We start from the raw sequence: 27975 nt of genomic DNA, 5'->3' as shown, positions 1-27975 counted from the left end.
GGTAAGGAGTCTTATTTTGTTCATCTGAAGTATCGACTGATAATGTTCAAAGCTTTTTTCCTTCTTCAGTAAACCACTCAGGGTGCAGTAGTACCCCTTTTGAGTTTTGTGACTCAGTAGCTAAAGATGGATTATCTTATAATTCTTCAACTATATTGAGTCACCATTTACTGCATAAAAAAAAGAAACTTGACAGGCCTCACAGTGATAAGAAACTAGAATCATGTAAGTCATCAAAAGAGTTATCATTAGCTGACCTAATTAATGATATACCAAATGATTCATTTTATGAATCTCTTAACAGTCAGCCAACAGTTAACTTTTCATCTCAAAGTGACCTTGAAAGTCTGATTTCAGATAATGTAGATGGTAAATTATTGGGAGCTGATTCATCTGCGTCTCCTTCCTTGAATGATTCTGAGTACAAGGGAGAACCAGATTTGAAAGCATTAATGCAGACAAAAAGATCCGATAGTTCTTTGTCCATTGAAAGTAGCTTACTACCCAGTGTTGAAAAAGTTCCAGTACAGAACAACTTGGGAAGTATTGGTAATTCTTTTTACTTAACTAACACATTAGAAAAAATGACCCTTGAAAACAACATAAATCATCTTCAGAATAAAAAGGGAGAGTTATCTGGAGGTGTTCTTTCAGGTCAACAGTGTTTCAAGAAAAATAATTTAGAAAAGGACTGGGTACAATTTTCCAAATGTGAAAGTCCATCTCTCACTGAACCATATCAAGACTACAAAGAAAATAATCCAAACCAGTATTTTTCTTTATCTGATCTTTGTAACCAGTCTTCTACCAGTTTTACAAATATGAGTTTGGCATCCACTCCACTGTCACAAATAACTCAGTATCAGTCTTCAACTGGAATACCAGAATTAACAGGATCTCTGTCATCTTTGGCATTTTCTAAGACTTCTCCTACTAGAGATCTTGAAAATTTGTCTCTTTCTGATTTAATTGCAGAATCTATTAGTGAAGTAGATAAATCTCAAATTGGAAAAGATTCTCTTGTGTTGGATTTACCTGAAATAAAGTCTTCTGCAGTAGATTCAAATATTGATCTAAGTGTCCTTATAAAAACCCCAGAGAGCTTCCCAAAGCCTGTAGAAAACCAATCAAATATCTTAGTACCAGGAACTAAAGTTCCAAGTTCTAAGCTAGTGAAAAATTCTAGTTTCTCCAAAGAGAATAAGAAAAGCAAGAAGGGCTATATTACTAGGAAACCAGCTTTCTCTCTTTCTTGGACAAAGGCCCTTGCTGCTAGACCTTCAGCATTTGCTTCAACACTGTGTCTTCGATATCCACCGAAAACCTGCAAGAGACACACCTTTGATCTCTATAAGACTTTTCTTTATAGTAGACAAGTTCAAGAAGTAAAGGACAAAGAAATAGGTCCTCTCAAAGTAATAACACCATTTGACTTCAAATCAGCGTCCCCTGATGATATTGTAAAGGCTAATCAAAAGAAAGCTTTTACTAGAGAATAGTGTAAAAGATAAGGGGAATTCAACAACTGTTACAGAGAGCCTTTTCTTTTAAAGCAATTTAAAATCTTCACAGTATCACTTTATACTTTGGAATTGTAACTTTTGTTACATATTTTTTAAAACATTGATGTATCTGACTTGATAACAACTTTAATTCATTTGTATTATTGCACTGAAATTGATCATTTGCTACCTGTCCTCTGTAATCATTAATGATGTGTATAATTAACCATCTGAGCCCATAATGTTTACAAATTGTGTATATAGAGTTGCTATCTTGACATCAAACCTCAGATAATTTTATTTGTAACTTATTTAGCTAAAAATGTTTTTTTCTCAGTTTTGAGATGAATATTGTATTTTATAAAGCTTATTTTTGGATTTGTAAAGATTTTGCTTTTCTACTAAGAATATTCATTACATTTAGCATTCACTTTGAACTATTACTTTAGTAGATTTTTAAAATTATATAGATACGGCATCATTTGCCTAGAATTTACTTATAAGATAATAGTATATCTGTGTCATTCCATTTTACTGTTTTTCTGGGTATCAGTAAATGAAATTTTTAAGCTTTAAAAAAATACTCTGGGGTTTAAGTAAATCTTTTGCTGCTAAACATAAAATAGAAATCAGTTAGTGGGACCAGTTTTAAAATTTGAAATGCACATTTTAAGTCATACAAGTTAATTGTTTACAATTTGATCTAATTGAATACTTTCAGACACAGAGCATCATAATGCTTCTTTTTTTGTATGGGAAGAATGGATGGAGGTATCTTTTTTTAAAATGAGTTTTAATTTTTTCTTTAGAAAAAAAATGTTCCAAATTGAGGCTTTTCTTTCTTTTTTAATAGGTATTTATTTGCCTAACAAGGGCAGGTTTTTAGTGCACTCAGACCAAATTAAAACTATTTTAGTCAGAATTAGGAGAACATTTTTCATCTCTTAGAGGAAATTAAATCAGACTTCTTTAAATTTAAAATTATTTTTGCTTTTTAGTCATTAGAATTTAGTAATACCAGGAAAAAGTGTTGATTTTGATTGAGTGGATTATAGCTTCTTAAAACCTTCAAAGATTACCTTCTCTAGGATCTTCCTGAATTTCTTGAAAGCAGTACAAGCTCTGGAAGTTCAGTTAAACTGAAAAGACTTCTAATAGAAGTACAAGGATTGTATATTTGACATCTCAGGACAAGCTAAGCTAAGTCTGAGGAGGGATCACTAAATTAGAGTGTGTTATCACTGAAATCACAAGTCCTTGAAGTATTGAACTATGGGTATGTATAGACAGAGAACATTTTCTAGTTATTTTTATCTGCTAGAAAGGCTCCACATAGTGAACTATCAGCATAACTATTTATAGAAATATTTGAACTTTTATGTCTCTGTTTGGCATTGTATAATATTGTATAAATATATACTTAGGCCAATATATAATGCTTATCCTTTCTAGCAGAGACAATTGCCTGCATTCTTTATTTCCCATAATGTTAAACAGTTTATTTTTTATTCAGGTAAATACGTATTTTTCCCTGGCAGCTACTTGGAAATATTTGTTTAAATATCAAAAGTTCACTTTTAGGAATAGGGAAACAAACTGATTTTTCATATGAACCTTAGAATTTTAATGGGGACAAAATAGGTTTTTTCTAGCTGCCATTTAATTTATTGCTCAGAAGTATGTCCCAGTATTAATTGGTTATGTATGTGTGTAATGCTTTTGAAAGTAGTATTTTTGGTAGAAAAACTGGAAATGAATTTATGCTCCTTGTTCTTAAAAACAAATGTATGATTTTTATAGTTTGAAGACAGTGATTCATGATGAACAATATTCTTTGCAACCAGAATTAGGCATTCAGGGTGAGGTCTGTAATATTTAACTTTTTAGAATTTCATAAGTCATTACATTAAAGATAATGCTGCTACTGAACTTTTAAATTTTGAGCTGTGTTTTGACTTTTGGGGTTCAGTTTTGGAGACCACAAGTATTACTTTTGGACAATATAGAAAAATATCGAGCTATTTAGTAATTTTGAGCTTTTAAGCCATTATTTTCAATAGGGGTGGGGAGACAGATAATTCACTATTTTAAATGAAACAATTTTTCCTTAAATAATAGACTTAAAAATAAAATAAATAAACTTTAAAATATATTGGTATTTCAAAAGGTCATTCATAGATCAGTTTGGGTCTCTGAATGCATTTTTCCACCTAAACGATGTTTGAAATAATGGTTTTCCTGCAAAATCAGTTTTACTCTTAAGGTATCTTAACTAGCTCAGGGTATATATTACCAGCAATTGTTTTACAATTCTAATAGTTTGTCTTTTTCAGTTGTACCATGTATGGTAAAATAAGTTATTATGAACTGACCCAGAAACATCTACTATTTTTAATTTTGTTTCCATGGGAAAATGCATTCTGTAGCATGACTTAATAGCAGCAGCCTTGTTCGACTCCAACATCCCTTCCCCCCAACATACTAGAATACTCACAATGACTCAGGTAAAACCTTTTCGTTCTCCGAACTCCCTGGAAAACATATCCAAGTTTGAACTAGTTATTTATACTTACCAGCAGTTTGTATATAGGGATATGCTTGTACTTTAATATTTAACCAGTATTGAATATTGATAGCACTGTGTGCATATTCTGAATCATTTTTCGCTTATTTACTTGATAGTAATAAGTTTGTAGTCCAGATATGCTACATTATTTCCTTTAGGTTCTAATTTTGAGCTGTGTGTAAAGCCAGTTTTCTTTCCCTTGTAGTGATTATCAAAATATCAAAAAAAATTTTTCAGAAAGGAAGATTTTTCACTTATTGCCTTTGACATGATTTCTTTTCAGAAAGTAAGCCTACTTAAAAATAATTGTCATATTCATGTTTTTTTAAAGATTTTTTCACACAGAAGTTTTATTCCTCTATTACTTAAGAATATTACTCAAATATATAACCAAAGTGTATACTTTGCTTTTTTTTTGGAGATGTTTCTTAATAGTAATACTGAGAATTATAGGATATCTTTGCCATATAAGACTTCGTTCTTGTATCTTTTAAAATATAGTTTATTTTTTCACCATTTTCTGTTTTTTTATCATATTTGCTTAGTGAACTCCTATTCTTTTTGACTGTCAGCTTTCTATTTTTATTCCTGAACTTTTCTTTTTCTATACATAACTGACTTTCTTTTGTCTGATTTAGTTAGTAGATCATTGTTTCTTGTAATAATTAAAGACCATAGGCAGTTAATGCGTATTTTTCAAACAATGTCTTAAGCTATTTCATAGCATATAGTTTATCAACTTTAGGGAAGCCCCAGTCCTGAAATATTTTGTTTTTATTTGACGGTGGAAAAATACATGATATTGGCAAAAAAAAAAAATCATGAATTCAGTGTTAGCCAGCTTTCATTGAACCTGAATAAGTCTAAAAGATGTAAATATGAGAAACGGGTATTTTAAAAAATCTAAATATAGAATAAGAATTGTGTCACTTTTCCTTTTGTTTTTCAGTGTATTTTATTGTATGAGGGAAGTTGGGGTGTTTATGCAAATGCGTGTTTAGTTTATAATGTCACTTTTCTAACAAGTTAGGTTTAGAAATGCCTTACTGGCTAACTTTACTTTTGGTATATTATATGTGTTGAAATGTTTGTGAGGTCTTTTGATACAAATTTATTTGCTACTTTTCAGATAGCTTATAATTTTTTAAATGTACATATAATTATGTATGGATCAGTTGAACTAATTGTATATTGGAATTTAGAGTTTTAGTTTATGAAGTATTTGTTATGTATATAAATTCAACATGTGGGCATTTTATAAAAAAAGTTATGTTGAAAAATGTAATGTTAAAGTTTTTTATGTAAAGTGTAAAAAAAAAGCATCACAGATTTATATCTCATTGTCCAAAATATAAACCTTAAAATTTCACAGTGGCATTTGAATAATTTTTGTTGTAGGTAATGCTTAATGTTTCAGTAAATGAATTAAAAAACAAAACAAACTGGCCGTGTAGAATTTCTTACAGAGCCGATGGTCTTTTAGAATTTAATCATTATAAAAGCTTAGGTTTCATAAGTAAAACTTTGTATTTTATTTTGTGTTTTTATGTTTATGATTTGATCAGAAGCCATCCCTGAATACCATTAAAGGTTTGGTTGGGTAAATAAAAAGGTCAGGGGGAAGTGAATTTCTTGAAAATATTTCTTAGCTGTATAACTTAATTTCATCATTGTCTTTTATCTGTCTAACCAGTTTATCTCTCAATCCCTTCACTATCTAAAAAAAATGTATTGTTAATGAGAAGAGCTTCTTATTGAAAGCAACATATTCATTTAGGAGAGTTAGATGAATAGAGACTGTGGAACCTCAATACACATCAATAGAATATAGTCCAGAAGCTCCTGAATAAGACATAACTACAGGTTTTTTAAGAGAACTCAGATTCCAGGAAATGAATATTAAACATTGATCACTACCTGTATCAGCAGGAAAATACTATTCAGATTCTTGACACTTCTTTCAGAGTTTGTGATATAGCTTATTGGGATATAACATTGACTCAAGAGGGCAGTATTTGCCTGGATCTTTGCAAGTTTCTCCTGGGTTTTGATTCATTCAACTCATATTTATAAATCATTCTGTGCAGAGCATTATGGTAGGGGATAGAAATTTTGCATAAGATAGGCCCCTAATGTTCATGGGACTGACACTGCTGGTAGAGAAATTCAATTAATTGGAGTACACAGTGCATGAATAGAAGGGTATAAAATTGTACTATTGTAAGTTTCAAGGGAGAAATTAATGTCTAATGAGAGACCAATGGACTTATTTTTAGAGGTATTTTAGGGCTATATGGATTTGTTAAAAATTGCTTTATTGGTTTTATTGGAAATGTATATAATCCTCTTTTTTACTGATAACAGACCATAGCCTGCAATTTGATCTCATGGTAAGAACATAGTCTTTGATAACCTCACCTGTCCCAATTATGATGTCCCATCATAATTATTGAGACTGGAAGACTTTGATTCAAGTCCTCCCTCAATGTATACTGTGTGATCTTGGGGCCATTCTTTCAAGTTATAATTTTCATTACAATTGCTAATCTGCATTGGTAGAAAGAGTTTCCTCACAAGAATTTCCCATAACAATCAATCACAGCTCTGGATCAAACTAATATTGATGAAATTTTCAAATCTTACCTGTAATACATTGATGCTTTGTCTTTCCTATAATTGGGAGTCATTCACAGTCAACTCTTAGTTGGAATTCTGGTAATAGATGAGATCTTCCCAGATAGGGTTTGGAGAGGAGAACCATAACCTTGAGAACTCAGCAGAAACAAGTTCACTCTATAGCAGGATATTCATAGTAGCCTGCTTTGTGGTGGCAAAGGCTTGAAACAAAGTGCATTTAGGAAATGACTGAGAAAAGGAGTGGTGTAGGAATGTAATAGAATATTATTAATATTCCATTCTAAGAGATAAGGAAAAAAAGGAATTAAGAGAAATTCAGTAAGGTTTTTGAGAATAGAGTGAAATAAGTAGACTCAAAAGAACAAAATGGACAATGACCACAGTGTAAATGAAAAGATCATCAAAAGGAAGCTTGAGTAACTGAAAACGTAGTGAGCCATCCTACAGAACAGTGTGAGAGGACATTATTTGGAGTTTGGAAACCCAGGCTGAAATCTTGCTTCAGGCACATGCCAATTCTGTGATCCTGGGCGAGTCAGACAACTTTCCTGGGCCTTAATTTTATCATTTAAATGATAAGATTGAATTTATAATATTACATTTCTAAATCTTCCCTTCATGACAGAATATCTAGGAGAAGATATTATGTTCCATATTAGGTATTTTTATTGAATTGTTTTTGTTTGTCATAAGGGAAGATTTAATCTGAGTAGGGGAGGAAATTTGAAATGCTTGTGTAAAGATAAACATTTTTTTTAAAGAAGAGAGGAGATCTCTTTATCTCTACCCCCCCCCCCCCCCCCATATTTTCCTTCATTTTGCTCCTGGGAGGCACCCTCATGGGATCAAGGACAGTATATCAAAATTAACCTATCTTTGTTATAAACCCTTTCATGCTTCCCCCCAAACTTTCCTACCCTGAAGTTTGCAAGTTTTTCTTTTAGGTACAAGGAACTCGACATACAAAAAAAGTCTCTTTACTGAGAGAGTACATTGTTATTCAACCTAAAGGAATATGGGGAAATTGCAAGTGTGGTAGGAGTACAGCAAGCCATTGGAGATTTTTTTGGCTATTTGGGGATGTGTGTTGGCCCTTATTAGCAAAGCTTGGGCAACTCACTTCATCCTCTCAGTACCTTAGTCTTCTGTAATCCCTTACACCTTTGCTTCTTTTGTAGCATATGTTGTTTATAACTGTAGAATATAAACACCTTGAGGACAAGACTTTAAAAAATTTTTTTACAAAGGAAGAAACTAAGGCTGAGAGAGGTGAATTCATGTAGCTCCCCATCCTAGCACACTACCTGCTGGGTTTAATGAACATTTGCTAAAATAAGTAAATGTATAAACAAACATATTTATTAAATTGATTATGCTTTTCTTTTTATAATTAGACCCAAATAAATGGTACAGGAGTTATCTTTTCTATGGAAGATAGACAGCAGCTAAAATACATGATCAATTTCTTTTACTAAACAAAGACAATTCTGTTGCTACATAATTTTCCGTGGAATTATAATTTTGATATGGTAGTTTCTATCATCCACAATTGAGGTATCCTGTTTAATAGAGATTTATTTGGGGTAAGTTGGCTCAACCATTTTAGATTCTGCACTAATTTAAGTTTATTGTATCGTAAATTTCTAGTGACCTCAGTATGAATGCTGGAACTGCCCAGGATTGCCCAGATCTAGAATAAGGTTGACCCTGCTCAAAAGATTAGCAAGGTTGATGGGACATTTCCATTGATAAAAAGAGGTCCTTCTGCCTCTGCATTCAGTATCTGATAGAGGTGACCAAGCTACAATTAAAATTTTTTTTTCACATTTGTGCAGTCCTTTTCTTATGAAATGTGAGACTAATTTTCAAGTAATGCCTGTGATTTTTACAAAGAAGTTCTGGAAATTTTAAAGAAATTTTATTTATTTCATTGTATTGTAAATGGTAAAAGCCAGTTATCTGAATCATTTTGAGTTTATTCATCTTGTATGATTTTGGCAGGTGGGGGTGGAGAAATTAAAATTTTTTTTTTTGTGAAAGGCATTTACCATCTAAGCTTAAAAGAATGTAAACAATTTGCAGGAAAAAAAATCTATATTGCTGAATAACAGACTCTTAATTTTTTTAAACAAAGGATCTAGCAATAACACTTATATTATTGTTAGAAAGGTAATCTTGTCAGAAAAATCACAACCAAATTGTAAAATTTATAGCTGGCCAACTAAACTAGAAGGTAAATTGCTCAATACCCAATGAATATCATTGTATAAAATTTGGCTTAGATCTGTTAACTCATGTTGAAACTTATTCAGACTTCTGGCTAATTTGAAATTATTTTAAAGAAATAGATACAGCAAAGACTTAGGAAAAGAAATCTTTTATGTCTTTAGATTGATTAATACTCTATATTTTTTAATTGATACAAATGCATTCTATGTTCAGATAGTCTTCTTACATATAAACTTTTGAAACGCATTCCGTCTTAATAAAAGCTTTCACAGAATTTAACATTGTTAGTCCCAAAGAAGGATGAGTGCTTTCTTTTTGTATTCCATCTGACCTTACTTTTGATGGCTTAGTTTATATTGCAGCCATAGAACATATTGTTCTTTTGACTCTGTTTTCTTCATTCTACATTATATTTTCTACAATTACTGCCAAGTTTCCCTGAAATTTTTATGTATTACTATTTGTGACACTAATATTCCTTTGTATTCATATCTCATTGATCAACCATTCATTTCCCACTTGGGTTTTAATTTATTTTTAATTTATCATTAAAGCTTTCTACCAGACCAGCAATGAATTAGCATTCCAGTCTTCTCATAATTCCTTAAACAGCAAATTTACCTAACTAGAAAAATAGGTTTCAGGTTTTTAAACCTCTTTCAGGAGTTTTAAAAATTTTTTGAATTTCCCATATTAATGATTTTGAACAATTTTTAATATTATTGACAAGTTATTTTTTTTATTCACTATGTGGTTTCCTAATAGTAGTCTAATATTTTCCTAATTGGATTTGTGGCTTAGTGGACAGAAATAGTATGATTTTTTCCAAATAAATAAACTTATGGAATAGTCTCTTAAGTTTCTTATAATGATTGGTATAGTGAACTTTTTTTTCCTTTTTGTTCTTTATGGATATTTAGGTCAGTTTCTTTGCAACAGTTAGGGATTTCTGGGGTTTGGTGTTATCAATTTCTTATAAACAGGAGTTCTGGTGGATGTCATCATCTAGAGAGAATTTTTTTCACTTGAACCTTAAATTTGCACAATTCTTCATGACAATGATGATGTGAATCTTTGGTGGGTGTATATTCCTCTGTTTAATGCCTTGCTTGACAAGAATAACCTGAGAATAAATGAGCTCAGTTCAATTCAGCAAACATTCTTTTAAGTGCCTAGGATATTCAAAGCACCAAGTTGAGATTTTGTTGTACAAAGTCAAAAATGACTTGACTGAGAAGATAGTTGTATTTTGGAAAGAACAAGATGCCTATGGGGTTTGCAGTATTGAAGTCGATGCTTTAAGACTGGAGTTCAAAAGAAAGATGAATGCTTAATTTCTATGGTTACAACAACATTTTGCTTTTTAATATAAGAATGAGAGTCTCCTCTTTGGTGGAGAATCCCCAAGTTCATTTTGCTCTCTTGAGTTCTGTAGTGGGTCTTTGTAGTGCCCTTACCTTTCTGACAATGGTGATGTGATTTGTGATAGAGAATCCTTGTAAAAGCTTGCTTTTCCAATCTCTTATTTTATATTGAAAGTTGGAAAGTCCTTTGCTTCATTGAAAGTCCAACTTTTCCCCTGAAAGAGAATGTTCAGTTTTGCTGGGTAGTTGATTCTCATTGGTAACCAAGATCTTTTGCCTTCTGGAATATCATATTTCAATCCCTATGAGCCTTTAATGTAGATGCTGCTAGAGCCTATGTAATCCTGACTAGAGCCGCAGTAGTTGAATTGTTTGTTTCTGCCAACTTTTAGTATTTTCTCTTTGACTTGGGAGTTCTGAAATTTGGCTATAATATTCCTGAAAGTTTTTCTTTTGGGGTCTCTTTCAGGAGGTGACCATTTCCCCTCAATTTCTATTTTACCCTCTGCTTCTAAGATCTCAGGGCAATTTTGCTGTATTCTTGAAAAATGAAGTCTAGGCTCTTTTCCTGGTCATGACTTTCAGGTAGCCCAATAATATTTTACATTATTTCTTCTAAATCTGTTTTTGAGGTCAATTTTTTTTGTCAGTTGTTTTTCCAATGAGATATTTCACGTTTTTGCATTTTCTTCTAATTTTTGGCTTTTTTGAGCTCATCCATAGCCTAGTCCACTTTCTATTTCTCTTAGAGGCTTTGGATACAGAAGCTTTGAGTTTGTCATCTTCTGAATCTTCCATGGGACCAAAGTAATTTTTCTGTGGTCAGATTCTTCTTTTTCTTTTGTTTGCTCTTTTCCTCAGCCTAAGACTAATTTACTGCATTTCCAAGACTTTGAGGGGTTTTTGGGACACCCCACTGGGACTTTTATTCCTTTAAGGTATTGTGCTCTCTTGACTGTACTTTGATATGTAGATGACCACAGGCACTCCCCTCTGCCCAGGGGCTTGGCTATCAATGTATGAAAGCCCAAACTGCAACCTGGATCTGAGTGTGGACAAACAGCAGAGTCCTGCTCAAGGAAGAGCAGAGAGATTTCTGCAATCTCCTCCATCCCCTTAACATCTGTGGGTTGTGCTCTGGAGATGCAGACTGGCTTCCCTGATTCCTGCTGCAGGTTCTCACTACAGGGCTGTTCTGAGGCCAGTGTTCACGCATTGTGGTGCAGCATCACATCCCCTTCAAGCTGTTCCTGGTGATCCCTGGGCTGTACTATACTGCACTGTGGCCATGGCTTTTTTCCTACCCCCAGTTCCAGTGTAACACACCTTTCCTGCAGAACTTTTAAGTTTTCTTGGACTGGGAAATTATATCACTCAGTTTTTCTGTGAGTTATGTCTCTCTAAATTTTGGATAGAGTCATAATTTGATGGCTTTTGGGGAAGGAATTTCAGTGAAATGCTTCCCTCTTATTTTATATTGAAGTACACTTTATATGCTATGTAGATCATTTTCAAAGATTTTATAAAGGTGAAAAATCAGGCATATAGATTCATAGTAACTATTTTTGCCTTTGGTGTAGAGTGTTATTGTCTGATATTTTCCATGCCTCACATTTCTTTCATTAGTTTGATTTATTGCTTCCTTGAATTTTTCTTTACTGAGAAAGTTTGTAAAGCAAAACATTAATGCGTTTATGATTGGGTCACCACTAGCAAAGACTTCATTTTTGTTTACTTAATCTTGCCCAGGCAACAGATAAAGTCTGCTTTCTGAGGATCAGATTGGCTAATTGCAGAGAGGCTCATCTGACCACTTGATGTTGAAATATTGGATAAGACAGCATATGAAAAAGAAAATTTAAAATGAAAGGAACCATTATATAACAAAGAATTAAAAAGGGGGAAAATGCTAAACACTACAATAAAACTCACAAAACAAAAAATTATATTTAATGTTCTTATACTCACATCCCTCCTTTACCTACTTTCTGTAAAGAAGGGAGGGGGAGGTTCCTTCTCATACTTCTGGTTTGATATCAAACTTAGTAGTATTTTTTAATCTTCTGTTTTATTTTTTTAATTGATGTACTTTCAATTTGTACTGACGTTTTCAGTTTTATTTAAAGTTGGCATACTTTTCAATACTAGACATTTGTCTAGTCAGTGTGTATTATTTCCTGAGTTCTTTTTGTTTCAGTTTGCATCAGTTGATCTAAGCTTCTGGTAAGAATCTTCTCTGTAGTATATTATTATTATTATTGTTTGAGTAGTTCCATATAACATGACCTGTCTACCTATTTCCCAGTTTATGGGCATTTACAGTCATTCTTTTGTTTGCTTTTAAAAAAAGTTTTCAAAAGTTTTACAGTCTGATATGGTTGGTATGGTATGGCATGGCATGGCATGGCATGGCATGGTATAGTTGTCCTTACTTGCAGAGGACCAAAATGATATCACTTGTGAGTGTGTCCATCTGTGATTGATCAGATCTATATAAGCTTGGGATGCTCTGCCACAGGTTGGTTATGTTTCCTTTGAGCTATTTCATTTCTACTTTGCACATAGAGCTCAGCATCTTCTCTGAGGGCACACAATATTGGATGGTTCTGTGCCAGTATCTCTTATGTTGTCAATTCCAAAGTTCTTAAGAGAGACCCTGAGAGTATTCTTGTATTGCTTTTTGATTTTTGAACTATCCATTGGAGTTATGCTTTCTGTATCAGAGACTTTTAATGCTTGGCAGTTTAGTTCAAGAAGGAACTAAAGTGTCTGGTATCCTCTCCTGTCAAGTGATCTTCAGAATCTTCCTAAGGTAATTTAAATGGAAGCTATTCAATTTCCTGGCATAGAACTAGTAGACTGCCCAGGTTTCACTGGCATATGGCAGTGAGGTCAGCACAATGACTGTTGACCTTCAGTTTGGTAGTTAGCCAGTACCTCTTCTCTTACATTTTCTTTTGGAGCTTTCCCAACACTGAACTAGCTCTTGAAATATGTGTGCCAAACTCATTGTCATTGTGTACCTTCTTTGAAAGTATATTGTCAAGGTAAATGAACTTACCCATACTATTCAGAACTTCTCCATTTGCTGTAATTGATAGTTCCACATATGGATGGGTAGTGGTGCTGGCTTATGGAGCACTTGTGTTTTCTTTGGTGTTAATTGTTGGGCAAAAATAGCACAAGCAGTAGAGATATGATCCATATTTTGCTACATCTCAACTTTAGAGCCTTCATTGAGTGCACAATCATCTGCAAATAGGAGATCATGCACCAACACTCCCTCCACTTTGGTCTTGGCTTGTAGCCTTTTCAAGTTGAAGAATTAACCATTAGTGCAGTAGCTGATCTTGATCATCCTTAATGAAAGCATTTGGTAACATGGCAGAAAACATTCTAAGAAAGCATGGGAGCAAGGACACAGCCTTATTTCACTCCATTGGTGAGTGAGAAATCAAAGACCATCATCCTCTATCCAGAACCCCAGGAAAGCGTGTTGTCATGAAATAGATTTACAGTAGAGATGAACTTCTCTGGACATATTTTGACATAATTAGGCTAGCTGAACACTAAAGGTAGAAAGCAGCCCCGAAAAGGGCTTAGCAACCCTCACCCAAGAGGTACTCTTCTTCCTTAAACACATTCTATATCCCATAGACTATTAACAAAGAGTACTTAAGATCAGTAAGAATAAGGGAAATGGAAATTAAAATGCTCTGAGATTTTATTTACATCAAGAAAATTTGGAATGTTAGCTTCTAAGATACTATTGGTGAACTCGTCTAACCATTCTAGTATACAGTTTGGTGTTATTCAAAGACAATGACTAAAATGTTTGTACTTTTTAGTCCAAAAAGTCCACTACTAGTATATACTCCAAAAACAAGCCAAATACAAAACAGTATTGTAGTAATGTGTTTATATGTATATGTACATATAGTATGAATATTGAAGGATTAAACTTTGTTTTAATTAAAAAAATCTTATTGCTTAAATTTTTGGTTATGTATACAAATCCTTTTTATGCAAAATTTAATCTCCCCCTCCCCCGAATTCTGGGACATTATCATTGTTATCAGCTAATGTATTAAATGCCAAATATGTGCTAGGCATGCTGCTTGATGTTATGAGGAGGTAAGGACATAGTTCCTGCACTCAAAGAGCTTATGGTGTAGGTTGTGAGACAAGACTGGTCATGCAAAAGGAGTACAATTAAAGTAAGTTTAGCCCCTCATCCTTGGGCTGTTCTAAAAGCTTTCTTACTGTCTCCCTGCCTTTAGTCCCTAATTTCTCCATTTCATTTTTCACATTGCTTCCAAAATAATCTTTCCAGCTTAAGTTTCAAGACATCCTTGTGATTAAGTGTGAATTATATGATGGTTTAGTTAAGGACTTAATTTTTAAACACTTTTTCTTTAGAAACTGATATAAATGTAAATTTCAAAAAAATTTTCTTATCCAGTTGTATCCAACTTTGCTTGAACCTATTGAAGTTTTTCTAGGTTTAAGATACTTGGAGTAGTTTGCCATTTCCTTCTCCAACTCCTATTTTACAGATAGGAAAAACGAGGCAGACAGGGTTAGAATGACTTGCCCTGGTCACAAAATTAATAAGTGTTGAAGGCCAGATTTGAACTCAGTAGGATGAGTTTTCCTGCCTTCGGCTTGGCACTCTCTCTACTATATCACCTAGGTGTTCTATTAATGTGAAGTTGTTGCATTAAAAAGAGATTGTTTGTGTACATACAGAGTAAGCTGGAGGATATAACTAAATGATGGTTTGTGTGAAGGAGATCTTTAAATGGAGTATTAATATGAGTCAATAACAACAATTGTAATAAACTAATGAAACCTTAAGCTTCATTAATAAAATCAAAGGGTTTAAGAGGGAGGAGAGAATTCAACTGTATTCTTAAAAATTTTATTTATTTAAGGCAATGGGGTTAAGTGATTTGTCCAGGGTCACACAGCTAGGCAATTAGTGTCTGAAGCCGGATTTGAACTCAGCTACTCCTGACTCTAGGGCCAGTGCTCTATCTACTGCACCACCTAGCTGCCTCCTGTATTTTTTCCTGGTGAGAGAATTTAATGAAATAGGCTATCTATATCTTGGCTTCATCATTTGGAAAAGATATTTTTATAACTAAGGTAAGCTAGGATGATAAGGGGACTTGACCTGCCATGATGAAAAAGTTACTTAACATTTGAGGTTCATATACAATTTTCACTTTAGTAAATTACTTTTACTTCTTGATGCCCTTTTTTGTGGGGGGGTATTCTTCTTTGCCTTTGCACTGAATCTTCAAGCCTTCAAAGACTCACTCACCTTCCCTCTGCCTCATAGAGTACTTTGACTCCTTCAAAACTTTCCAGGAGATACTTTCTATAAGAAACCATCTTAAGTACTGCTTACTCATGTCTTCTCTTCCAAAATTTACCTTGTATTTATCATGTATGTATGGACATGTTTCTTCTGATGGAATATAAATCCTTTAAGGAAGGAGACTTTATTATTTTTGTCTTTGTTTTCCTAATACCTGGCCCATGGTGGCAACGTAATGAATGACTGTTGATTTGCTGTCATTTATTAATTTAAACTTTGTGTTTCTACTTTAATGATAAATATCTTGAGGGATAGGAGAAGAAGAAGAAAATAATCTCTTGTAAGGTCAATCAAACAGTTTTATAAAAGTCACAAGTTTTTTTTTTAGCTTAAATAACATTCCTCTTTCAAGGTGTCAAAATTCTTTTCATCAAACTCAGTGTTTCAGGACCTTTAAAATGCCATTTGGTATTGTGTAAGTTAATCTAAGCAAAGTGGTTGTTTATGAGTAGAGACTTCGGAAGATTCATATTTCTCTATTTCTTCCAGACTTTATTTTATCATTTAATATTCATTCTCAATTGTAAGAATTTTTTTTGCGTGTGTGAAGAATAACAGCAGTAACTAGGTAACTTTCTAGTAATGTCAAGATCTTGATTTTTGGATATTTTGAAGACAAATACCTCTTAAATTGCCTTTTTCTGAACTGATTTTTTTGGAGGACTAGATTTTAAATTTGTAATAAAATGTTTCCTTCCTTCTACCTTTCTTCTACCTCAGGCATGCTGCTGGACCCATCTCATCTGTTAAATTAAATTCTAGAATATTGTGTTCGCTCCAGACAATATAAAAAAAATGAAATCTTTGGTTTTGTCTAGAACTTGATTTTCCTTGTTCTGAAAAATATGATCTCAGTTTATACTCGAATTATTGCTCCAGTTATTATAGTGATGGGGCTAATAGAAACTTGGAATGGTGTTTATTTCTTCTTAAATGGTATAAGATTGAGATTGTGGATATATTAGAAAATTAACAAATCTAATGGATAGTGGTATGGGGCTTATTTAAGAGTGCTGTCTTTCTTGTATTTCTTGTGGTATTTATGATCTTAGATTTGGAATTAGAAGGACCTAGTCCCATTCTCTTAATTTGTAGGTAAGGAGCGTGGAGATTAAATAACTAGATAAAGGTTATTTAAGTAGTAAGTAATCTGGGACTTGAATGAATGCTAGAGATCCAACACTCTCCTTATTATAAAATACCATTTTTAATTTCTTTATTGGTACTTGTTAAATACTTGTTGAATGAATTAATGATTGCCAAGGAAAATAACCCCTAAAAAAGCAGGAGATTGGGAAACATTTGTAGCATTTGGATCATTGATGTAAACTCTGGGGAAGGCAGTATTTTTTTTTTAAACTGGGTAAGAATCCTGATGGCAGAAGGAAGAGAGAAGGATAAGTGATACTTCTATGGAATCCAGGAGGAGGAGTATAAAACATCTGTTGTTTTAGCAGAGGAACTGAACAGCTCTTAGACTGACAAATGACTATATTCTTCAGTTCTAAGACTATCTAGCCTGGCTGTGATGTTCTGTAACTGTTTGGGTTTTTTCCAGTCTTGTCTAATTCTCTAATAAATGTCTGTTTAATAAGCCTTGGAGTACTTATCTTGACTGTTGTCCATTATTATTATGTCTTTAGGATATGTGCTGCTATGTTTGACTTCCAATGTGAAGTTGATATTTAAGTATTTTATTCTCATGGGTCTGGTTTTCACCCTTAGACTTGTTTGATTTCTGTATTTTATCACCAATTTAAAATGTAAAACTAGTGATGGTTTGGGCAATTAGTCTTTGTTAAAAGAACTAATTTACAATAGAACACATTGTTAAATTTTGTAAAGGGAAGAGGGACAAGAGAATATACTTTTGCATAGCACCTACCATGTGCCAGGCACTGTTCTAAGCACATTTTGTACATAATACCTCATTTGAACCTCATAACATTCCAACCAGGTAAGTAATAGTACTATTATTTCCATTTTATAGTTGAGTAAACTGAAGCAGACAAGTTAAGGCCTTATCCCAGGGTTCACAGAAAGCACCCAGGTAGTACAGTTGATAGAGCACTGTGGTTAGAGTCAGAAGGATGGGAGTTCAAATCCAGCCTCAGACACTTGATACCAACTAGCTTTGGGACCTTAGGCAGGTCACTTAAACCTCGTTGCCTCACATCCAGGACCTTCTGCAATCATCTTAATTCATATCTGGATCCAAATGGCTCCGGAGGAAAAAAGGTGACTTAGCACAGCAACCCACCCCATTCAAATCCAATTTATGTGCTTGTCATGGCATCACCTCCCTGATGTCATAGTCCTCTTTGAGAATGCAGGGCAAAGGGGCGGCTAGGTGGTGCAGTGGATAAAGCACCTGCCCTGGAGTCAGGAGTACCTGGGTTCAAATCCGGTCTCAGACACTTAATAATTACCTAGCTGTGTGGCCTTGGGCAAGCCACTTAACCCCATTTGCCTTGCAAAAAAAAAAATAACCAACCTAAAAAAAAAAAAGAAAATGCAGGGCAAAAACATCAAATATCAAGTGTCTGAGACCAGAGTGTTGAACTCAGATCTTCCTGACACAAAGCCCATCAGCTGTGCCTCGTTACATACCTTTAACTTCTATTATAATCCTCCATTGACAATTTAGTATGCTATGGAGATACTTCTGGCTTCTTGAAGACTCTCAACTGCATAAAAGGTTTTACAGCAGAGTAAATGTCTGTTTGAAAACTTAACTAAGAAGATGACTCTCTAGAGGAATTAGTAACCACACAGGTTATAGATTCTTGGACAATAAGAAAGAGACTTTTCATAATGGTAGTTCCATGTGAGAATTTGTTGAAGAAATCTGAGATGGATTGTTTAAGGTATATATCATAGCTCTTTTCAGTTATTTATAGAATTATATAGAAAAGTGATTAGACTTATTCCTTGTGACCCATGGGATAGAATTGCTGAGTTCAAGTTACAGAGAAACATTCATATACACATAGGAAAAACTTAAGAGTTCCTTGAAAGGGGAGTGGTAATTACTTAAGAATCAATATTGCTTTATCACGAACAGGTCATATTTAACTTTTTCACACAGGTAAATGAGGGAAATTCTATAAATACAATTTATCTAGATTTTTAGCAAACCACTTGAAAAAATGTGAAAATTCTCGTGGAAAAGATGAGAGATATGTAGACTCGATGGCGATGTATTTGGAATAATATGAATCTCTTTTAATGGACAATAGTTATTTGAGATTCAATGTCTGCATAGCAAAAAGTGTCTGTAGGGTGTCTCAGGGATAAAATGATAGTAGAACTAGTGCCAGAAAGGACCTCAGAGCCTGTTTGGTTCCACTCTTTCATTTTCTTTATGAGGACACGGAAAATGGTGAATTGCCAAGACTACACAGAGAAAAATTCCTAACAATACTATCCTTTTCTCTCTTCATCTCATATTTGATCATCTTCCCTTATTATCTCCTCCTTCATCTCTGTTTTATATGAAAAGCTAACTCTTGTCAGAGCAAATCTCTTGATCTCATTCTACTATCCAGTATATTATTTCACCACACTTAGCTCTGATTGTTGGAAGTGCCCATATGACCTTGTTACCTCCAGTGACACCTTGTTATCTTATGGAACAAATACAAAATTATTTAGCTTTTAAAGGTCTTCACCTAGCTCCATCAACTTGCCCTCTTCCTATATTGTCTTCTTTCTCTCTTATGTTTTATAATGCAATATATTGTCGTTCTTGCTTTTCATTATGTGGACTTTACATCTTCTGATTCTTTGCCTTTTTCCTGGCTGGCCCTCATCTTGCCTGGAGTGTTCTCACATCTTTTGCCTCCTGACTTTTCTTAGCTTCATTTAAGATTCAAGTCCCCCCCCAATGCAAGAGGCCTTTAGTGGCTTCTTCCATACTTGTTTTTTTATTCAGCCTAAAACATTCTATCTGAAGTTAATATCTTTTTTTACTCTGTAGAGATCTTATTTCTTGTTCTTTGGTTGTAGGTTGTCTTTTTCACTAAAATAGGATTCTTTCAAGACAGTGCCCATATTTTTACATTTCTTTATATCCTCAGTACTAAACACTAAACTGGTCATATAGTGTGTGTACCATTAAATATAAATGTTAGTTGATTTGCTATCATAAGAATTAAGCATCTGAAAGGGAAGGGAAAATGCCCGAGCATTTTCAAAAACTTTTTTATCAGTGATTTTGTGTGAAAGTATATATTGCATACTCATCAAATTGACAACATACCTAATGTAGGAGGGTTAGTGAAAATTGGATGAAAGCCATGGTGAAGAAAGAACTAGGCAGGTTTGGAGAAAATCTATAATAAGGTGAAATTTAACAAAATTAGTAAAGTCTTAAGACTTGGGTTCAAAAAATCCTTAAATACATGTTGAGAGAAGTTAGCAATTTATTTGCAACACATCTGGACATTTTAGTAGACTATAAGTTTAGTATGAGTCAGTGTGATGGGGCAGTGAAAAATGCTAATATGATCTTATGCTATATTAAAGAAACAAAAATTCCAGAAATAAAGAGGTGTTAATTCTTTATTCTGTCCTAGTCATCACATGAATATTGCATTCAGTTCTGCACAAGTTGAAAAGGATGCTAAAGGAAGACAGTTAAGTATTGGTGAAAGACCTTAAGTCCATGTCATGAGAATTGTTTGAAAAAACTGGATATATTTACCCTGAAAAAAGAAAAGAATTCAATTAAAACTTGTTTTTAAGAAATACTTTTTAACAATTAAATTTATCCTGTAGTGGAATTTATTACCTCAACAGGTGGTTCTCCTTCCTTACTTGAGATTTTGAAGCAGAGACTGACCAAAAATTTTTTTAAATCTGCTATAGTAGGTTTTTCTTTCTTTAAGGTGTAGGATAGAATAAGTGATCATTGACGTCCTTTTGAACTCTCATTCTGTGATTTCCATTGCTAGACATATATTAGAGTAAATCAGTAATTTAAAAGAACGATCATTTAGACACCAAAAATATTTGTGGCAACCTTTTTTATATTAGCAAAGAAATAGAAGGTTGGCGGAAATGGCTTAATTATATTGCATGATTTTAATGGAATTAAAGTTCTGCAAAAACATGATTAAAGCGATGCATGCTAAGACATTTGTGAACTGATAGAGAGTGAAGTGGAACAGAATCAATGTGGAACAATATGATTATGACAATGTGAATGGAAATAAACAAAACCATCACAAGTGAGTACTAGGGTAAATAATGATCAATCTTGACCTCTAAAGAAGAAAGTTAGAAGGTACTTTTTTTTTGCAGAAGTGGGAGACTATGGGATTTGAGTACTGCATATAATTTTTAAATCCACCAATTAATTTTGCTTGACTTTTAAAAAAATTCTTTGCTATCAGGCTTAACTCTTTGGAGTGGAAAGCAGGAAGGAATGGATATCTTAGGAAATGAAGGTGATATAAAATAATATCAAGGAATTATTTCTGAAAAGAACACACATAATTTGCAAAAGCATGCCAATTTTCTCTTGTGTTCATTAAGAATACCCTTAACATATGCATAAGAAATTAATATGGGTCAGTAGTTATGATATTCTCTTGATATGATATTCTCTTGATTGCTTTTTGGGGTTAGTAATAAAGTATGTGATTTCCCCCATGTCTTTAAGGTATCCTCTCAAATCCTTAGCACGTGCTCTCTCTCTTTCTCTCTCCCCCCCTCACCATATATATATCTCAACACAATATACAGAATAGAAAAAAAAATTATAAAACAATTTAGAGGTTTTAATGGTTTTATAAACTTGAAATTTTCAAAATCTTCCTCAATCTGTATTCAGTGTTGTGAGAACTACTTAAGGACACCTCCTATTCAAAAGTGAAAAGTCTTTTTCCATTGTGTTTTTAAGTGCATGTTTTCTAATAGTTTACAGTTTGAGAAATAATTTCTGGAAGCAATTTCAGGATAATCTGATCGAACAAAATGCTCTCTGCTCATTTTTTATAATTATTGTGAAGACCTTGGATAAGTATATGTCTTGATATTAAAATTTTTTGTTGCCATCTTTGATTTTACCTCCCTATATTCGATCCATCATTGAGTTTGTTTCTACCTTCACGGTATCTCATGTAGCCATCCCTTTCTCTCTACTCATAGAATTGTGACCCTAATTCAAGGCCTTGTTATTTCTCTCCTGGACTTTTGAAATAACAATGGTTTATCTCTTTCCTTTCTAATTTTGCTACCATAGTTGCCAAAATGATTCTGTTAAGACACTGATCTGTACAGTGCCACTCTACTGAAAAAGTATTATTGGTTTCCTGGTGACCATTTGATATAATAAAAACTACTAACATTTCAAGTTGTTTGTAGTCTGTCTCTGTCATACTTTTCAGGCTTATTACTTATTATTTGCTGTTTCTTCTATGGGACAGTCTCCCTCCCATCTGCCTTTATATACACAGTGCATTCCCTCTTCACCTATCTGAACTTCTTTTCAAAAGAACTCTAATTAGGAACTACAGAGAACTCTTCCCATATGTAGATTTCCTTTTCTTCTAATCCTTTTCTCCTAATTTTGTCCTCTTATTTCCACAGTTATTTTGCTTATATTTTGTATGTGTTTGTTTCCCTGTGATGTAATGCAAGTTCTTGAAGAAAAGAGACTTTTGTTCTTATTTTTCAAGCACTCAGCATAAGTCCTGGTTTTTACTAAGTGCTTACTTAATGCATGCTTATGGATTGATGAAGCCAACATTCTTCTGATAGCTAATTTATAACTGTAAGTCATGAAAAACTGCTTTTAAAATTAAGGATGACCTTGATGGAAACCCTTCTTGGGCATAATAAACAAGCCTAAGCACATTACTAAAAAGAATTTACACAAGAAAAGTGGCATGAAGTTTGTCTTTAGAGAAATATAGTGAAAAGTGAGCCCTTTCATTCCATTTGTATCACCAGTCACAAGTTTTGAGAGGGAGTATTGCTGGATGGGGACCTCTTGTGGTGGATTTGTATAATAGACATCCACAAGAGTCCCAGGATGGACTGGTATGATTTGAGGTTAGGGTATGCATGGTTGATGAGAATTTCTCCATTGATGAGATCTTAGACCCATTGAAGTTTTATAGTTGTAGTACAAAGCCTAACTTTATAAATGCTGAGACGCTTTAATGTTTAAGTTTTGGTTATGAACTCTGGGATCTGTCGGAATGTTTATATGAATCTTGGATTTTGAAAACTCATTTATTATATAGTTTCTATAATTTAAGTTTTGTAATTGTGTTAGTTGTAATTGAATTTATAAAATTTCTTTTTTGGGGGGATTTTTCTTTTTACTACTAATATATTAATACCCCTCAGTAGTTATTGATAGCATTTTAATACAAAGTACATTTTAGTCCTTATTTACTTTTTTCTCAAATTCAATTCTGAGTTATGTTAATTAACAGTTTCAAACATAGATTTAACAAAATATCCTTATTCTATTTTATTTTAATCACAGAATTAACTTCTGACTAGAGTTAGTTGATTTTATAAAACTGAGGATGATAACCAGTAATATCAAGGGTTGAAGAGTATTTGTAAACTGCTTCATTTTATAATTGATTATCCCTTCATCTTAATACAATACTGTCAGTTTTGAAATGAGAATCCTTTCAAATAAGCATAACTATTATTTCCTACATTAAACTTTTAAAAGAAAGATATATACTTCTAATAATAGATTTTAGAAATGGAACAGACTGCGAAATAATTTGATTCAAACTCTTCATTTTGCAAATGAACAACAAAGATTCAGAAAGTATCATTCCTCTGGTCATAAACTAGTTAGAAGCAAAGTCAGAGTAACAACCAATAACTGAGTATTTTGTGCTATTCATTCTCTTAGTGATTACTTCAAAAGAAATTCAATTATTGTTCACTTAGAGAAGTTCCAAAGGAAAGTCAAGCCTAATTGCTTGAGTATTGTTGGAGACTAATTTATTTTTGTATATTTATTCTGTGGTCTTTTTTGCATTAGCATGTCTATATAAGTATATGCAGATTTCATCTTTTATGAACTCCTACTAAAACTTTACTCTAATGCCTTACTATGGTGTATGAGTGATGCTGGGTTCTTGAAAGCTATGCTCCTGGAGTGTATTCAAAACCTGATAGATGCTACTAAGCAGGAAAGGCTTTGTGGAGAAGCCCAATGAAAATCAGCCTAGGTAAGTATGAAGAGGATCATTACCATGTAGTGAATTTTCTTCAGCCAGAAAACATAGAAAGATTGGAGGGATTACTATCTGCATCAATCAGTGGAAGGAAGGAGAGTGCCTCCACTGACAAAATTGTGGATCCCTGGAATATATTTTTATAAAAATCACTTTAAGAAAATTTTTCAGATTTAAGTCATTGCACAAAAATTTTCTTGTACTATGTTCACTGATATTACTCACTATTAATATCTATTTCTTCCCCAATTCTATATTGATATTATTATGACTTCTGGACTGTTTTGCTAATATTAATGTTTAGGAGCATAGTCGTAAGTGGAATTTTACCCTTTTTCTCTGTGCAAGGAAACATGGAAAAGTAAATTTAATAATTCATTGACAGTAAGCAGTTTGTTAAGTGATGCCATTGCTATTAACAGTATGATTTAAAAGTTAAAACCTATTCCACACATACAGTAACTAATGCCAGACAGTGATGCTCTATATTCTTTTATGCTGATTCTAAGTCACTGTTTGTTCCATAAGGTTTTCATCACTAAAAGAAAACATTTTGGTTAGATTGGATTTACCCATCTTTTAAAAAAAAAATTTCCCAGACCTGATCATGTTTGCTTTAGTAGAGTGGAAACTCCCTTTTTTTGTGATTTACAATCTCAGAGAATTGACTGAGGGAGTGGGAGGTTAAATGACTTGCCAAGAATCATCTGACTAGGATGTGCCATGCAGTACTTGAATCCAAGCCTCTAACTTCAAAACAGGACATTTAGTCATTTTGGCATCAGTATTCCTAAAAAGCTTATTTCTCTCTCTTTCACCTATTATACTTGTTTTGATTAAGCTTAGATTTTCTTTTTAGGTTATATTACAGTCATTAGTCTTAATACAAATTTTCCTTCTTGTAATAGGATATTTAGATAATATTACTTTTTTATCTATACTTAGAGCATTAGTAAAGTGGGATGAGGGGTGAAGGGAGGGATGGTGCCACGGACTGCTTGATTTCTGATGTCTTTCCCAATTCTTTTAGGATTGATCTATAATCCTCATAGTCCTAGTAGTAATAGTTTTAACTACTGGCTTTATCTTTGATAGTGTTTTATGAACTTGAATTTCTCTCCTGTTTTTTTCCCTACACTATGGCTAATTCTGCTTAGTATATAACTTGGTAGATATACATGGGCATTGTTTTTCTTCCATTTTTCTTTTCAGTTATGAGATCTATAAGACTCCAGGTAAAGACATTCTTATTAATCCTTTTTACATCCCTGTCTAGTCGCTGTTAATTTCTGTTTCTTAATCTATAATCTCATGGTCCCATTCTCAAAGACCATCTTCTTAACCAATTTTTCCCTTCCCTTAATAGCATCATGCTATTCTATCATGCTAACTATTCTTTATAACATCTCTAATAATTAATTAACCAACCTGTTCTTAAAGATGTCTGTGTCACAGTGAATAGGGAGCACTGACCTTGGAGTCAGGAGGACAGGAGTTCGAATGCAGCCTCAGACATTTGACTCTTAGTAGCTCTGTGACCTTGGACAAATCATTTAACCCTGATTGCCTTGCAGACTGGATCCAGATTACTCTGGAGAGAGACTAATGACTTAGCACAGTTCCCCCTTACTCAAATCCAGTTCATGTGTTTGTCTTCTTTAAGAACGAAGGGCAAACAATATAGATGGAAAATTTCAGTACTTCCCAAGGTAGCCCATTCACTTTGGAAAACTCTAATTGTTATGAAGTTGTTCCTTAAAACCTAAACCTGTCTTTCCACTCACTACATTCCACTCATTACACTCCTCATTCTTTCTGGACCCCAGCAGAATGCATCAAATCTTTTCTAACCTTCAGGTACTTGAAAACAGCTACAATATCTCCCCATGGGGTTGTCTTTTTCAGACTGAATATCTCTACTTCTTTTGACAGTCCCTAATTTGTATGCTCTCTAGCCAGTCCATTATCTTTGTCAGTCATTCTTGCTATCTTCCCAGTCCATTCTTACTGCTTTAAATGTGGATCTATAGCCTGTAATAGAATTGAGGATTAGATAGTAGATTTAAGCATTAACATGCACAGAAACATAATTGAAGCTGTCAGAGAAGATATGATTGTTAAGTGAGGGGGATGCCCACATTAAATAGGAAAATGATAAGTATGCAAGAAGTAGTAAAGAATAGAAAAATTAGGAGGATACCCTGAAGTCACAGTAATTATTTAGTAGAAAAGTGCCATCATCTATTACAAATTCCAGAGGGATCAAGATTAGGATAAAGCATGTATTGATTCTTATGATTAGGAAGAAGTCATTGATGGCATTTGATAGACCAATTTCAGTAGAGTAGAGGCAAAAGTCAGATATCAAAGTTAGGCAGATGGTGAGTAATGAGGAAGTAGAGGCCAGTGAAAGACAATTTTGTTCCCATATATTTAATACTGAATGTGAGTAGATAAGTGATAGATAAGTAGATGAGATAGGAAATGCTTTTTTTAAAAAAAAACCCATTGAGTAGACCTGAGTATGTAAATAGTAACAAGCCTTTGGTGAAGAAGAGATTAGGATGATTGAAAGTATTGGGGATATTACTTTAACAATGCCTTGGAGGAGTTGTGAGGAAATGTGATCAAGGGTTTAGGTAGAGAGTTTGACCTTAATGAGAAACAGATTGCTTATTTTGTGATTACCTGAAAGGAGAATGGGTAATGTATTGAGAGGCTTGAGGAATAGAGTAGTAAGTTGAGGTAACTCAATTTGTTCTCATTGAATAGAAGACTAGAATATCCAGTTTTTAGGATGAGATTTGCCTGTGTGAAGCAATTACTTAACCTTTCTGAGCTTTAGTTTCCTCATATATAAAATGAAGGGTTTAGACTTGGATGGTCTCTGAGTCCCATGTCTAAATCCATGATCCTGAATATGAGGAGATTTTGGAGTAGTTCCTGTGGGAGAGTTAGGGAATCAAGAATAGGTTTGGATTGTCAAAAAGTAATGGAGTCCATGTTAGACAGTGTAGTAGTTTATTAGTTTGTAAGGAGGGTAGAATGAACTTTAGACAATTTTCTTTTGACTTGGTAGCACTAAAGTAGGAATAGTGAAATTGCATGTAAGAGATTACATAGTGATAATTTGTTAAGCCAAGACCAATGCACGTTAGTGGGTCAAAGGATCCTATAGTGCTAATTAGTAAAATATTTAAGAGAAAAATCAATGAAGGTATAATGGGTTAGATAGATTGGAAGAATAGGCATGGGTTTAGGGACTTGAGGTTATACTAACTATGAAATTATAGATCTAATGTGATTTGAGAGAATTGTGGAGGGGAAACATAGTTGGCTTTGGTTATTGAGTGAAATTTCAAAAGCTTTGGCTAGAGAAATAAGGAGAGGTCTTAAAGTATCTTCTGAAAGAGAACAAGAGTGAAAAGTAGCAAAATAATTAGATTACTAGAAAAATTTTTTTTAATTAATTGGATTTATACCAACTAGCTTTTTTGTATTATAGCTTTCTTGGTAGGTAACTAATTGTTCAGCTAATAAAGGTGACAGACTGAACTTTTTCTAAGGTGGGTGGGAAGTCCAGAAGCAATGCATTATGTCTAATAACTCAGAGTTGTCCTAGGGAATAAATAAATCTCTTCTGCCTGGAATATAGTAGGAATTTTATAAATACTTGTTAATTAATAAGTAGAAGCATTAAGGAATGCTATTAATTAGGAAGAATCCTAAAAGAATCCTAAGACAAGTATGAGAGAGAGGGGGAAAGGAAATTATTTAGTGATATGCAGAAAATACATTATATTTCTGCCCATTATAAAATATAATCAAAGGGCAAATTGATCTTCCACATAAAGGAAGAGGTAAAAAAAATGTTAGAAGAGCACTTAAACATTTAAGAGTTTAGGGAAAATAATGTGCTTTAGAAAGAAATGAGAAAGTTCTGAAAGCTCTTCAGAGTTTTGTGTCTATAGATCAGATGGCAGAAAATGATGGCAAATGAGAAAGAAAGGACCACTACATATTTACAGCTAAGTAATTGATATGAAGTACTTTCCTTAAAGGGGAGAACTGGATCCTC

General features: G+C 33.4%; 1 protein-coding gene and 1 long non-coding RNA gene across 3 annotated transcripts in view; one reads left to right on the top strand and one right to left on the bottom strand.

Moving 5' to 3' along the window:
- Positions 1-27975, top strand: part of HBS1L (HBS1 like translational GTPase) — a 125804-nt gene that overhangs the window by 29578 nt on the left and 68251 nt on the right. Inside the window, exon 5 of one of the 2 annotated variants that reach the window (XM_074187637.1) lies at positions 7-27952. The exons of the other annotated variant lie outside the window; for it this stretch is intronic. Coding sequence (XP_074043738.1) covers positions 7-1499 — 1493 coding nt within the window. The 3' untranslated portion in view covers positions 1500-27952. Of the gene's footprint in view, positions 1-6; positions 27953-27975 lie in introns of those variants that run through there. 2 annotated transcript variants of the gene reach the window in all.
- The window catches only part of LOC141487994 (uncharacterized), a 13751-nt gene continuing 6015 nt past the window's right edge, over positions 20240-27975 (bottom strand). Inside the window, exons 2-3 of the long non-coding RNA XR_012468561.1 lie at positions 20474-20632; positions 20240-20387 (exon numbers count right to left, since the gene is read on the bottom strand). This is a non-coding gene — a long non-coding RNA (uncharacterized LOC141487994). The remainder of the gene's footprint in view (positions 20388-20473; positions 20633-27975) is intronic.

The sequence above is a fragment of the Macrotis lagotis genome, chromosome 5 (assembly GCF_037893015.1).
Source record: "Macrotis lagotis isolate mMagLag1 chromosome 5, bilby.v1.9.chrom.fasta, whole genome shotgun sequence".
NCBI lineage: Eukaryota > Metazoa > Chordata > Mammalia > Peramelemorphia > Peramelidae > Macrotis > Macrotis lagotis.
The sequence above is the reverse complement of the archived record's forward strand: the minus strand, read 5'-3'. Positions and strand labels throughout refer to the sequence as shown.